Below are 14,873 nucleotides of genomic sequence, written 5' to 3' on the forward strand. Positions count from 1 at the left end.
CATCATTTACAACATGTACAGAATGTATACTTATTATACAACCCCTATATTTATCTTTATAAAAGAAAATTTTGCAAAATAGACTTTTTCTGTGTCACAACAGCAGGATGCATCATGTTTGGACGACACAGTAAACAGGCATTGAATATGGTTAAGACTTCTAACAGGGACCTTACAAACAGTCATAGGTAAAGGTACAGCAGATACTATTGATAGGAATGTGCTAAAATCACATCAGTCAGTTTAAAAGGAAACTTGCCGGTTTATAGACACACATTACGTTTGATGACACTGGTCACATGATAAAAATTGTCATTCACAAGTCACAATTATTGCAAGATAGTAAAACCTGCCTTCACTTTGAGGTCTGAGTGCCACTGGTTACTGATGGTAGTTACTGGGAAGCTAGATTCTGTTTTTTGTAAAGATGCTGTGACTGGTGGCAGAGACACAACACCTAAAAAGTATTTTAGCCCTAAAAACGAATGTCTTATTATTTACCATAAATTACCGAACACCTCTAAAACAGAGGAAATCAACATAACTAGTGTCATTCAAGCTGTTTTCAGACATGAACTCTCAAATATGAGGAACGCAGTAGCGCAGGTCGGACGCATTCACAACAACTTCTGGAAGATTGAGGCAAGGGGCGGCACCTGTGTAGAGCAGGAGGCAAGATATGATGACATCTGCCCTGATCACCAAAAGCTCTTGAATCTCATTGTCTTTCCAAGTTGACTTCTTCTTCTGCGTCTTCTACACGTATGACACCTCTTTTTCATCCCGATATGGATATCTTGAAAATTTTCAGCAAATTTACGCCCCCTAGTGCCTAGCAGGAAACGTTCCAGAAAAGATCCTGAGCAACTGACTCAGATATTTTCTCTACAGCCCCTGTGAACAATATCAGGAATGAAATCCAGTGCATGTCTGAGAGCAGCTTTAGACTTAAAGGGAGAAAAGTAGAAACTGTCTAGAAAAAGTGGCCGCTGTTTGCTTTAATTTTGTGCTATCAAATAATTCTACGTGACAGTAACGGTCACTTAACTGAAAAGGAGGATGTTCCACTTGGAACAAAACTTTACAGTCATGTCAAGAGTCGATGGCTTTAACTCTGTCACATAAACACACTCGAGCACCGACACACAACCCCACCAAGGTGCAGTTTGTCCAGAACCCAGCGAGAGCTGGGACGTTAAAGCAGAGGCTGCAGCGACTGAGACACACAGAGTTAGATTCAGTTCCCTCTGATCCATCATCACAGTCAGGGGATCAAATTTCAACAAACCTGGAGGTCTCCCAATAAAAACACTGCCTCCACTGAGAATGAATTGTCTGAGTATCTAAACCATCTTCTTCTTGTTAATCTGCTGTTTTAAGTGAACTGACTCCAACTCTGAAACCCAGACTTCACATGTCCTCTGCTTTTACAGTGTGTTCTGCTCCTTTGTTTGTAAGAGAGCGGACAGCTATTAAGTTTCGTCCAGCTGCAGGCTAATAAACTCCTGCATGCACTTCCTGTACTGCATTTCGGTGGGGCTGTTGGTGTTATATTGACCTGACTGGCTGTAGGGCCCCTCCGCCTCTCGCATCTCCTCATTCATCTTCGCCAGTCGCAGCCTGTGAAGGACGTGAAGAAACAGGGCGACACAGATCAACATCGATACAGAGATACATAGAGAAAATGAAGTGTCAGTGATTTTTTTAAGCAAATTTGTCAGATATGCTTCTAATTCTTCAGATATGTATATATATATCTACACAGATCTACCACGCAAATGAAAGCCTGTTATTTGATTTCTGGATAAGAAGCCACTGTTTTAAATAAAAGGGAGATCTGATTTTTTGTACCTCTGCTACTCTGATGAAGTGGTGACACCTAGTGGCTAAAAATATTTGAAGACTGACAGAAGCTTCTCTCAGCTGGTAATCAGATGAAAGCCTAATGACCCATGTACTTTTTAAACAGCTGTGTAGTTGTGATAATACAAAGTGAATAAATCATTGTTAGTCATGTTTGCTCTGTATGTGGTTCTTGTTTTATCTTGTCAGGATTTATTTACTGTCAATTATCAGGTCACTGTTAATGATTCATCACAAAAATAAGTAATTGAAAATAACTGGTGTTGAATTCAGAATATATTATCCTTCATTTCCAAACCAAGTGGAAGATCATTTCAATTCACAAAGCATTACTATCTTAAGTCTTCATCTGCTTAAGCAAGACACCAACATAACTGAGTCCAGAGGCTTTTTCAGTGGGTTTCAGTGTTTTACAGTGCGAGCTCAGACAATGGTCCCAGCATGAAATGAAGGGACCAATCATAGCTAATAATAATGATATCAGTATATGAAACTTACAGTGTAACAATGTCTGCGTTGGCCGCATCCACCGCTATGGTCAGTGGGGTTTTCTCGTCAATGTCTGCAGCATTTTGATTCGCTCCTCTTTTTAGGAACAAACACACTTGTCTGAAAGAGAGATGGAACATAATCACAAATGCCGTCATTATTGAGTGACAGGTGCGTGGAGTTAAGATGGTAGCCAGGTGTTGACACTAACCCTGTGTGTCCCAGCATGGTGGCGTGGTGCAGGGGAGCCCGGCCCTGAGCGTCCTGCTGGTTCACACTCGCTGCATTTTGAAGCAAAAACTCACAGGTGACCAGTGACCCCTGAAAATAAAGGATGATGTGATAAATTGGTTAAATGTCCAATGAGCAAACAATACATAGACTTTGAGTGTGTGACAAGACTGAAGTATGTACTTTAATTATAGTCAAACTAATAAACTGCCTACATTAACATTAATTAATTTCCATACTGTTAACAATCCACTATGGTACCAGACTGACGTACCCCCTGCACCGCCATGATAAGCGGCGTCCTCTTGTCTTCTTCAGTATTGACCCAGTTAACTTCGGCTCCGTGAGCCAGTGCTTCCGCCATGTCCGGCAGACTGCGGGCACATGAAGCCCAGTACAGCTGCAGACCTTGGCTGTACTCCTTGGGTTCATAGAACACCATCTCTTTACAGGGTGACGGAGGAGGCAGCTTGTCAGGCATGGCCATGGGCGGAGACTCAGCAGCATCTGAGAAAAGGGAGGAAAGTTGTGAGGGAACCTCTTGGAGTCTAGTACAGTACAGCTGTGGTTTTCAAAGAGTTTATGTTTTGTAAAGAAAGAAATTCTATCTCTTACATAATATATTTAATCATCTAAGAAAATACAGCTTCAGGGATTTTATTTACAATAATAAATACAGTGTAGATATGGAATGAAAAATGTCTCACCTGCATCTGTCAGGCTGTTATTGGACGGAGTGTTGGCCAGCATTTCCCTGCTTCCGTCTGCACTGTTTTGGATGCCGCTGTCTGCACTTTTAACTGTAAAGCAGAGTCTTGGTCACTTTTTGTGGAGCAACACACCCAGACGTCATTCACCCCGTGTATGAAATAAGAGGAGCACCTTCCTACTGGTCGTTTTGATCGTCTAAAGCAAAGTAAATATTTCATCTCTTTGCTCAGCCTTCGGATAAAGGCGTTTGTTTTCTGTTCTTTAAACGTAATTGAAACATCAACAGCAGGTGGTCCTAATATTTTCTACAGTCAGTGTGCTCACACGACCCCAGCTGAAATGACAGATCCTCCATCACCTTATGCTTCAGTTCCCTAAATACCAAAAATATGACAAGACAGATACAAATGCAAGTACCAGACGGACAGTGACCAAAACCATGTGGGAGAGAAACCCTCCCCAACCCCCCAGGAAAAAAAAAACAAACACTGTACGCTCTGCAATGCTATGATGGAGTGATCAATTAGGAAGGTCTGGATGAGGGAGGAACGAAGATGAAGGAGATGGCGGGTTGTTGCTCCACAGCCCCAAAGCAGTGAACACGAATGGACAGAGAAGGGGGGGTCGGAGTAGCAAGCGAAACACTAGGCATTTAGTACTTACTGCTCCTGAGCTTGGCAGAGTTGTCAAAGTAGGAGAAGAGCGAGTGAAGCTCGTCAGGACAGAAGAGAGAGTCACGGCGGGCCTCCGAACCGCTGGCAGCAGCTACGCAAAGGATGTTTGGTGTTTGGAAATCGGAGGGCGAAGGGTGTCAATTTTGTGTCCGAGTGAGGTTGGGTGGAGAGGATGGGGTTTGGGGGGGAAGGCGATGAAAGCAGGGGTTAGTCCAGAAGCACAAAACAGCCAGGAGAGGAAAGAAAAGAGAGAGTGTGAGAGAAAAAGAGGAGGAGGAGAGGGAGGAGGGTAGGGTGAAGGCACAGAGTTATACTACCAGCTCGACTCACGCTGAGAGAGACAGATTACGAGAAGCAATGGGAGGCAAAGAAGGCTCAGACATATGCTGTTCACTAAGAACATACAATATGCCGGTGGGCGGACACGTCTTCACAGAAGTGCAAAAAAATCTCACAGAGCACCCAGTAGATTCGGTCACAAATCACACTGGTTCTGCCTTCCTGATGCAGAGTAATTACAATAAGTCTATCGTGCATAGAATAGACTTTGAGTTACAGCTTAAGATTGAGTTTTTATAAAACAATGCTCCTCATCCAAAAATAAAAAAATTTAAGGATCCATTTATTATGTTTCGGCAGTTTAAGGAAAAAGTTAGTTCAAGAAGTAAAAAGGCAAAAACGAACCCATCACCTTAGCCACCATCAAAAGATTGTTACCTCGGCCAAGGACCTTATGTTTTCACCACTGTTTGTTTGTTTGCAAGTTTACACAAAAACAAAAAACTGATTTCCAAAAAAACCTGGTGGAAGGATGTGGTATGCATCCCAGAGGAACCCATCACATTAAGGAGAGGATTCAGATCAGGGGGCAGATCCAGGAATATTGTTGTTGTTGAACATTTTCTGATACCTATGAGTGTAAAATTTGATGCAGCTTGATTGGGTTCAAACCCTCATTTCTGTAAACCTGAGTTATTCATAAGGTTCAGAGATGAGAGACAGGTTCAAGAACAAGAAATAGATACTGAGTCAAAGTTGTGTTTTACTTTCTTTGCTGTACTGACCTGTTTGTCCAGAGGAGTTTGAAGCCGGTCGGAGTTTGGGGGTAGGTGGAGGTGGCCTGGGGGGCAGGTGCTCGGAGCTGCTGCTCAGCCTCTTCTCCTGTTTGCTCAGAGAGACCACTTTGTTGCGAAGCTCCTCGTCTGACGGGCGGCGCACAAACCGACGGTCCACGTATTTGGCTTTGATGTAGGCCTCAACCTCGTGTCTGGAGGAAACGAGAAGCAAAGGGTTTCGTTTGTAAGTCAAATTAGAAAAATCTGCTGGTCTCTAGCCTCCCACTGAAAATCTCTACTACCATGTATCTACTTAAATCAGGAACAGTTTGATACAGAGGGAGTTCATGATTAGAGGTCTTTAGTCATAATGAGGCCAAAGTTACTTTTATATTAAGACAATGATGCCTACATTGTATTCTTTTATAAAAGTCTATTTTTATAAGTCTCAAGTCTACTACATGTTTTTATTATCTCTTTCCTTCATGTGTTGCAACACAAAACCTCTAAGTACTAAGGAACAGAACCAGTGAGGAATAAATCTTAAAAAGAAAATTGGCACTTATTTATTTTCTCTCTGAAGTTATTTTCTCTTACTATGTAAAAACGAATGTGCTTTCTCTTATTAAAGTACCTGGGGTCTCCTGGCTGTGGTTTTCTGGCTCCTAGCTCCTCTCGCCGAGCTTCATAGATCTGATTAATCACTCCGTTTCCCAATTCACACATCAACTGTGAGAAAAAAGAGGGGAAATGATTACCACCCAGAAGAAGAAAATAAAACTAAACTGTTGGTGGTAAATTAGAGAAATGAAATGTGTGCAATGAAAAGATATGAACAGTAATCAGACAGCACTTCCTGTAGGAATGACTTAAATTTGAACAGGACAGTTCAGCTACATTGATTATATACATTAGCTTTTTTCTAACAAACCTTAAGAAGTTCAGGTTCCCACGTGTCCAAAGTCAGAGACCGGACTTTAGAGAGATGAACTCCAAGACTCCTGCAGGTGAAGGAGGCAAAGAGTTATTTTGTTGAATGGGATAAATGACTAAATGCTGTGTTATTACCTTTTTTTATTTACAAGTATAGTTTAGAATGGATGGATCACAGAGTTGGGTTCAGAGTATTTACAGATGGTAACTGAATTCATCACAAAAAAGGTGTTGGTTTAGAATATAGCTCTTAGATTAACAGCAGGAAGAGGAAATACAATATCTTAAAAATATATCTAGAGGGAAAGTGCCAGAGATTAACACATATTGAGTAATTTAAAGGATTCAAATATTATCTATGATTTAATCCCTTAAAATTACATTCAAATTCCCCCCCAAAAAAGAATCTGGATTATTTTCTAAAGTTGTAATGAGGAAAAAAGGAAGATAAATATTAGTGTGGAAATCATGGGATCTGGTCACTATTATGTAATTAAATAAATATCTAAGCAATTAAACTTTGTTACCACGTCCAAAGCACAGTGGGTGTTCATGTCATTGTTTACATTTCAAAAATCCCATCAGACCAAAACATTTGGTACATTATACTCCCACCATTGCTCGGATTGAAAAAAATTTTCCATAACAAAATGAACTGTTCCCTGCAAAGTGATAAATAAATAAATTGTCCCAAGATCAGTTTATTAGTTTTCTCCTCTTCAGTTGTTTTCTTCTTCTTTTTAGTGGGATTTTCTAATTATCTACATCCCCTGGAGACTCTGTTATTGCTGCCCCAGCTTTTGCTGCCGCTTTTAGGTGCCATCAAGACTTCTAAAAGGAATTTAAATCACTAAAACACAGCAATTTACCTGTGAATACCAGAGCACTGTATGCAGAGGGTGATGCCCAGATTGATGCTGGCCCAGCGAGGGTCTGGCTGGCCACAGTCACAACAGCAGGTGTTTCCCGGGATGGCCAGGACCTTCTGCAGGGCACTCTCTCCTTTCAGCGACCGCTCCTTTGGCTCCCCACCAGAGTCAAGACTCCCTGTCGATGTGGACGATTTCCTGTCCAGCTTCTACACGACAGAGATACAAGATATAAACAGTCATCCAGGAGAAGAAATTACGATTTATTGAGATGAAATGAAACTTGCTTTGTGGACGGATTGTGAGAACCAAATATTCAGAGGATACTATAGTGGATAACAAGTAAACAGAGGAATTTTATGTTAACAAGAGGATAGCAAGTCAGTGTTACATAAATAAAGATGAAATTAATCATTATTCTCAAAACATTTTATTTCTTGGAGGTGTTCATGTTTGCATACAGTTCAGAGCTCTGTTTCTCGGAGCTTCTCTTGTGATAAATATGTGACTTCGGAGCAGTGTAAAGGATTTTTGTTTGAGTTTGTATCTTTATATTTATGTCTTATTTGACTATTTAAATCTTTGTAAGCAACAGTGGGACTGCGTTTGCTTTTTACCTCGCCTTCATCTCCCTTGTCGCGGAAGGCGGTGGCGATGCTGTTCTGGACAGCTTTGATCCAGGCCTGTCGCAGCTTCTCTGAGTCTGCCTGCATCATACAGCTCCTGTTGGGACGGAGAGACATCAAACCACTGCTGTCAGCCTGTGTGTGTGTGGTTGTGTGTGTACATATGGTAGGAGGTGGGTACACTACTACACCACCCTCCCACCTTCATATCTCTGTGATCATTAGACAGGTACAGAGGGATAAGGCAGTGACTCAAACTTACTTGGTGGGTGACACCACTTCGAAACAGAAGCGACGCTCTATGTCTTCACAGTGTTTGACAGTACATAGCCGGAGGTCCTCTACCACCACTGTTGGGTTGTCCTGAGGCGACAAAACAGAAGCTTTAGTTAAACACGATGCACAAACGCCACTGGAGCACCAAAGATAATCCAAATAACATGGTACACGTGTGGCCTACTTCTGCTTTCTTTGGGCCATTACTGAATAAAGTAGCTAAACGGTTTTAGATTTCTTAGATGCCTCTTCAAAGATGCTACTACCGACAGTTTTGCATGGAAATGTCTAACAAAGCCACAAGCTGTTATCGTCCAACTGCTTTTAAGAGGTATCGAACACAATATTTGTCCTGGATAGTAAAATACTACACACAGCAATTTGTCCAGTGTTAAACAAAGCAAATAAATGTGTGTATCCTGACATGTATGAAAACTAAAAAGTTAAGACATAGAGCAGAATGGGACTCTAGTTACACTACTTCTATATTTTCTAAAAAGTTACACACAGAGAAACACATCTTCACATACAGCAGCAGTTTTCCACTATAATAAACGTGTTGAATTGACTTCTACTGCTCTAAAGTCAAGCCAAAGCATCCCATTACAAATACATGGGGGAGATACTTGTGCTGCAAGTCCAACACATGCATATTTGATGGTGTCTGCGGTTGAGTTCAGGGAGTCACTTGACATACCTTAAATTTCTTCTGGTAAACCAGCTGATTGTTTTGGATGGAGAACCAACGCCTGAAAAGACATCATGAGATTATTTTAAAAAGGCTTAGTCACATGCAGTTACCAGTAATGCTCCTAAAATAACATGTGGATGAAAGAGATAGAATGAACCTGGAGAGGTAGAGCTAATGAGTAGATTCATTAATAGTGTAATTTAACACAGTAAACAGTAACCTACAATGTTTGTTTTACAGAACAACAGTAGCATAAATCTGTCTTTTCTTTGGAATAACATTCATGTCTACCATTGCATTACCTCTTCTTTCTTACTTTTAAGATATTATATTATTTTTGTCCTGATAAAAAGCTTTTCTTTCTGTATCTCTTCTGTAAGTTATGAGGATAGTGGCTGCCCTCTTAAATCCATAACAAGCCCACAACAGCTGTTCTTTATCATTAAATTTAATCAATTCATGAAACTGTTAACTGGCGGAGTCTGCTGTACCTATTCCATGTCTTGAAGGCATTGCTGGCCCTCTTAAAAAGATAACCCTCCATGGCGATGCCGTTGTCTGCGTCCACATTGTATTCCAGCTTGGTGTCATCATTTGAGAAATCCTAAAAAAGGAGGATGGAGATGAAGAAAAAGAAAGCAAATGAGGACAGTGTTAAAGTATTTTTCTTCCCACATTATTCTTGTGAATCATGTGTTACAAGTGTTTTTCCCTGGGGTGATCTGTGACTCTCAATGACCTTGTAGTGAGCAGCCACTGTTCACACTGAGCAGAAATTATGTATCACAGCATGAACCAGAAAAGACAAAAACAATTGCCTTATGCTTAAAGAGTAACAATCTGTCACAAACATTGTATTGCTTGAAATGTAGAGTCACCCCACTTCTTCAGCATTTGCCTTAAGGCTTCAAAATGTTACTTCTCCCGGTCCCTGAAGAGATGATATAACCAGTGGGGTGGCAAGGGAGCACAACAAATGCCAGGAATGATCAGAGACATAGTAAACAACAAGTACATACAACACTGTTTTGTTTGTGTGCAACCAGGAAAACGATCAAGTAGATAAAGTCAAATGTTAATGTTGTTTTGCAAACATGCACCATATCCAGTTCCCTTCCCATTAGTGCTACACTCGCACAAACAATCTTTAAATTAAGAGCCCACATAAATTCCTGTTAGTTATTGAGCTCATAGTTAGGGAGAGAGATATTGCCCTTTAAGGAGAAAAGCTGCAGAGCTGAGCTTCCATGCATCCTCTCCCTCACTGACTCCTGCTGAAACTCAATCTGCCATGCTGTCATGGGTCAGTCTATCTTTAACTACCTGAGCTGCTGCCACACTCTTCTAACACCCTCCCAGCTTCCTCAGTTTCAGGTGGCATTTGAAAACCATGATGCATCTGCACGTGCATCTGTGTACGTGTGCATGCATGTGTGCGTGTCCTTGTGGAGTCAGTTTACACCAATTGTTATCTCCACTAAAGACGCTCGATATTTAGATCTGACTCAAACTGGACTGATTCATCTTGACCAACATTGTGAATCAGAGAGTCAGAGGGTCTCTTATGAAGAATGTAAATTATAAAATATTAAATACTATCAGATGACAGCTGGATATAAAAAGACCACAAATGGATACAATTTTTACCACAGACAAATACAAGAGCAGCAAACTGAGTAAAATACATCAGCATAGACAATTCTGGGCGTTGAGTGGAGATGACCTCATTCATCAACAGACATCAACTACCGTCTCCTGTTTACTTCCTGGAAAGCAACCATGCCAAAATAGATGCTTCTCTGCATGATATAACAATGGAAGTGTTTAGATTACAACCCTTCCTGCCAGCTCTGTAAAAAAATGAACTGTACTTGTTCTTCAATTTTATCAGTTTCAGACCTTTAAGAACAAAGTTTACAAGCAGGAGACTGAAACACAGACCTGAAAAACACAATTATATACTGCATGTGTTTGCTGTGTGATTCAGTATCTCCTCAGTCTGTATTTACCTCTTATGGTTTACGTTGTTTTATGGTTCATATTTATTTGTTAATATCTATATATTACACACATTTAAAACCGGTAGTGGTCAAGCTATGAGCACAGCTGGGGTTCAAGGTTCCTGAATTGTTTCAAGAGATGTAAGGTTTACGTCTCACAACAGAGAAGGGTTCGGTTATTATCCAAAAAGTCGACTGCAAAGCAACAAACCACTCAACAAACCTCATCACTCATCAAACCAGCAGTCTCAGTTGAATGTAGCAGACACTAGCATGGAAATAATGCATGCTGCAAAATGAAGACACATCGACAAGACTGATACACACTCTACAATGCAACAAAAAAGATGGAGGTACAAACAACTCAAACACTGCACTGCATGAGCGAGAAAGGAAAGAAGAGGCGATGAAAGATGGGGACAGGTAGGGTTACACAACGGAAGTCAGATGGAAATCGATGCAGTGACTCTACGTACGGAGGTCCAAGCACAAAAGTTGCGGTAGTCTGGTAAAGACTGAAGCTCTGTCACCTCCTAAAACATTACACACAGCAAGAGAATGACACACAGAGAAAAGAAATGTGTATTTCTTCACACTGACACTGAGGAGTTTTAGATATCACTGATATGGCAAAATAATAAATGGTGCAAGCGACACACTCACGCTAAAGAAATGCTAACTTAAACACTCTAACTACAAATATCAAAGCCCATAGACATGTACATTTTCAGTTCATATTGATCGCACTTACCAGGTACCAAACATAATGGAAACGGCTGAAAATCTTCATTTTCATCGGTTTTATGGCATGCGCCCCACTTTGTGTGTGACAGAACGTTACCGTGAGAGGCAGATGAAGCTTTGCGATCTAAAAGTCTACCTGTGCAGCATCTCAATAACACTCCAGCACTATATGACTCGTGTCTCGCCTCCTCCTCTGCCGTGGTTCTGTGTGCGTCTATCCAAACTTTGGGCACTGGCTCTGCTGCTCCTCCTACTGAGGCCTCATGCTCTAAGCGATGATCACCTGTGTCTGAGTGTGTATGTGTGTGCAAGTGTGTGTTGCTGGTGTGAACGTTGGGTTAGAATAATTAAGTCGACTGTGCTGTGGAGCTCAGGCATCAAACATTTATACTTGACTTCAGTTTAACAGACGTGCACTCAGCTTTTTCACTCACTATCTCATCTCCCTCGTGTGTGTGTTACTTAAGAAACAAGTCCTTTAAACATGCTGAAGGTTTGTTTTTCTTCCTTTAACATAACAATCATGAATGTTTGCCTGTTTAACCAACTCTTGCTTATTTCTACAGAAATACAATCCCACCGTTTTAACACCAGAGCAGTTTCAACCCTAATGACTTGTGTTTTCTTTCTTTACGAGTTGAGACAGGAACATCTTTAGCCCATCTCTCTCTGCTGAAGCACCACTGAGAGACTGTCATGACCTGTGCTCACAGTGCAACTGCTGAATAATGCACACAGGCGGACTGGAAGCGTACTAAACACAACCTCAGGAGCCTCTTCAACACCCATGAGGATGGACGGTTTCATCAATACAATGTTACTGGGAAGGGTTTATGTGCAAACACAAATAAGGTGCACAGTACACACAGGAATGAAGAGACAAAAACGTAAAATGAGCCTAACGGGGGCAGTAAATAAAGGTTTTTGCAGTCAAACATATGAGCATATAATAAAACTAGGGCTACGTTGTAGCACTTGCGGGCCCGAGCACCCGCACGTTGAAGCCTGTTGCGGTCGGTGGAGAGAGCGATCGATGATCAAGCGCACATCATCGATCGAGCATGCACTTCTCCACGTTGCATGCGTTTTGCGCTCTGCGGCAGTAGGTTTGCCAGTAGGTGGCGCCATCACTATTATTACGCACAGACATATATATCTGTCCATGTAGGCGCTCTGATGTAGCGTGAGCAATTTTGTGTCAATTGGACAATGTTAACACAACTTAATTTTCACACTGATCAGTAGGTGGCGCTATGACCCTGATCTAATATTTATATGTGGAGCTGTTCAGATCAGTATTGTGATCATAGGTCAGTAGTTTGTAGCCGGTTGGATAATGCAGAGTGGATTAACAAAGTACTTCCTGTTTCCTGGCGAATCAGTAGGTGGCGCTATGACACTGAGGAAAAATTGACACATAGAGCTGTTCAGGCTTGGACTCTGACCATGTGACAGAAGTTTTGTAGTGATAGGACAATGCACAGTGGAGTTATGATAACATCGTGTCCTTTGGCGAAGGAAAATCCTTCGCCGCACATCAATGTTTACACGGTTTGAGGAAACGTCACAATTCTGACCATGATCTAATGACTTGACTGATCTGATTTGAGCTGTATATTGTAAATCAGCCAGGAGCAGTTCATCAAAGTATAAAACATGTCACTTCCTGTAGCCACCAGGGGGCGCTGTAATTTCAAGTCATAATTTCTGTGTAGATGTCATCAGGATGGCACCCTTGTCTTACATGTCTAGTTTGGACTCGATTGGACAATGTATGTCCGAGATACAGAACCTCGTGTTTTGATGGCGTTTAATCAAACTCAAGACGCCACGCCACGGTCACACGGTGTGACGAAAGGTCAATCTCTTAATCACTTTTTATCTCCATCTTGTTGTGATGGCACTGATCTTAATTTGAAGTTAATCTGATGAAAGCCCTGGGACAAGTGCATCAAGTAAAAATGTGGAATATGGAAAAAAAATGGCCACTTAATCCAAAATGGCGGCCTCCCTGTTTGGTCAAGCATACCCATCCAAGATATTTTTTTGTTTGTTATGAAACGACACATGTCCCGATAGATTTGTATAAATGTCGGCCATCGTAGTGCCGGGGTTGCCCTATAGGGGGCGCTGGTCAGTTTTTTTGCCACGCCCATTTCTTAAAACCATATGAATATCTTCAGGGGGGGGCTGTTGTTACACACATGTAGTTTGAGAGAGATAGAATCATGAACACTGAAGTTACAGCAATTTCGTGTTTCACGGCGAGTTGATGAACTTTAATGCCACGCCATTCATATGGCGTTTGACGAAAAGTCACGGTAATCTTATGTCTTCATTGTCAATGTCTTGGGACCCATTTGATACAGTTTGACATGGTTGAGGTCAGTGGATGAGGAGAAATTCATCCAAGTGTAAGACAAGCAAAAAACAAGACATTTCCTGTTGCCACCAGGGGGCGCTGCGGTTTTAAGTCATCATTTATGCATAGATGTCATCAGGCGGGGACTATTGTCTTACATGTCTAGTTTGGACTTGATTGGAACATGTATGTCCGAGATACAGATGCCCGTGTTTTGATGGCGTGTAACCAATTTTTAACGCCATGCCACGGTCACACGGTGTGATAAAAAAAAAATCCCTCAATCATTTTTTATCTCCATCTTGTTGTGATGACACTCATCTGAATTTGAAGTTGATCTGATGAAAGCCCTGGGACAAGTACGTAAAAGTAAAAATGTGGGATATTGCCAAAATGGCCACTAAAAGCAAAATGGCGGACTTCCTGTTGCGTTTTTCATAATGCTCCATGAGACTTTTTTTCATGACTGGTCACGATACACCTATATCCAGATTTTGATGAAAATCCGTTATGTGGAAACCTAGGGGCTGGTTCCAGGGGGCGCTGTAGAGCCATTTTGCCACGCCCAATTCCAATTACTCCAGAATACTAAAATATCCGCAGACCTTGAATTTCCTGCAAAGTTTCATAACTTTTTGAGCATGTCTAGACCCTGAAAAAGCCCCCCAAAGGGAAATAATAATAATAATAATAATAATAAAAATCCTTACAGATTCAATAGGGCCTCTCACCATTCGGTGCTCGGGCCCTAATGATGGGGGATTGAATTCCTTTACAAGACTTCAGGCTTTCAAAACTCATATTCTGACTTACACCAAGGTATAAAAGAAACATTACATACATCTACACAGTGGAGTTTCTTAATACTGTGGACAACAGCCGCGAGAAAACAACCTACAAGTGCAAGCCTACCTTGTCACTAAGGCCGAAACACAATATTAAATCAGTTTATAGTAGATATAGATTATTAAAATAGTCATGTAGGTTCTATTGCAAAGTGGTAGGTGGTTGGAAAGTGTGTTGGGTTAAAGTACCTCTCTAGTACATTAACAATAATATGTATCCTGTAATGTTGGGGAACTATTAAGTTTTGGGATAAGAGTTGAGCCACAACAAGGTATTACTATCATAGACTGTATACAATCATGGACGACAGGGTGGCCGGCTGCAGTATAGGTCATAAACACCCTCTTCTCCATGTTAACACACATGGACAAAACAAAAGTGTTGAATGTTTTTGTCCTTTTAGGTTGTTCTCATCAAACTGATGATTGTTAGTGTTAATTTTTCTGGTGAGTTTGGTTTTAATTAGTTATTTAATGCTATAAAAATAGGGTGAAACGTCATGA

The 14,873-nt window shown here is 41.2% G+C and overlaps 1 protein-coding gene across 3 annotated transcripts in view; it reads right to left on the reverse strand.

Annotated features, from left to right (window-relative positions):
- Positions 1–14,873, reverse strand: part of LOC128448366 (arf-GAP with coiled-coil, ANK repeat and PH domain-containing protein 2) — a 47,495-nt gene that overhangs the window by 4,490 nt on the left and 28,132 nt on the right. For 2 of the 3 annotated variants that reach the window (XM_053430970.1, XM_053430971.1), the window contains 13 exons: positions 8,910–9,022; positions 8,425–8,476; positions 7,714–7,814; positions 7,443–7,548; positions 6,826–7,034; positions 5,955–6,024; positions 5,658–5,752; positions 5,033–5,235; positions 3,291–3,383; positions 2,858–3,090; positions 2,564–2,673; positions 2,362–2,472; positions 1,559–1,620 (listed from right to left, as the gene is read on the reverse strand). In XM_053430970.1, coding sequence (XP_053286945.1) covers positions 1,559–1,620; positions 2,362–2,472; positions 2,564–2,673; positions 2,858–3,090; positions 3,291–3,383; positions 5,033–5,235; positions 5,658–5,752; positions 5,955–6,024; positions 6,826–7,034; positions 7,443–7,548; positions 7,714–7,814; positions 8,425–8,476; positions 8,910–9,022 — 1,558 coding nt within the window. Of the gene's footprint in view, positions 1–1,558; positions 1,621–2,361; positions 2,473–2,563; positions 2,674–2,857; positions 3,091–3,290; positions 3,384–3,957; positions 4,060–5,032; positions 5,236–5,657; positions 5,753–5,954; positions 6,025–6,825; positions 7,035–7,442; positions 7,549–7,713; positions 7,815–8,424; positions 8,477–8,909; positions 9,023–14,873 lie in introns of all 3 variants that reach the window. The other variant, XM_053430972.1, reaches the window with a different exon arrangement.

This window comes from Pleuronectes platessa, chromosome 9, assembly GCF_947347685.1.
Source record: "Pleuronectes platessa chromosome 9, fPlePla1.1, whole genome shotgun sequence".
In the NCBI taxonomy this organism is placed as follows: Eukaryota; Metazoa; Chordata; class Actinopteri; order Pleuronectiformes; family Pleuronectidae; genus Pleuronectes; species Pleuronectes platessa.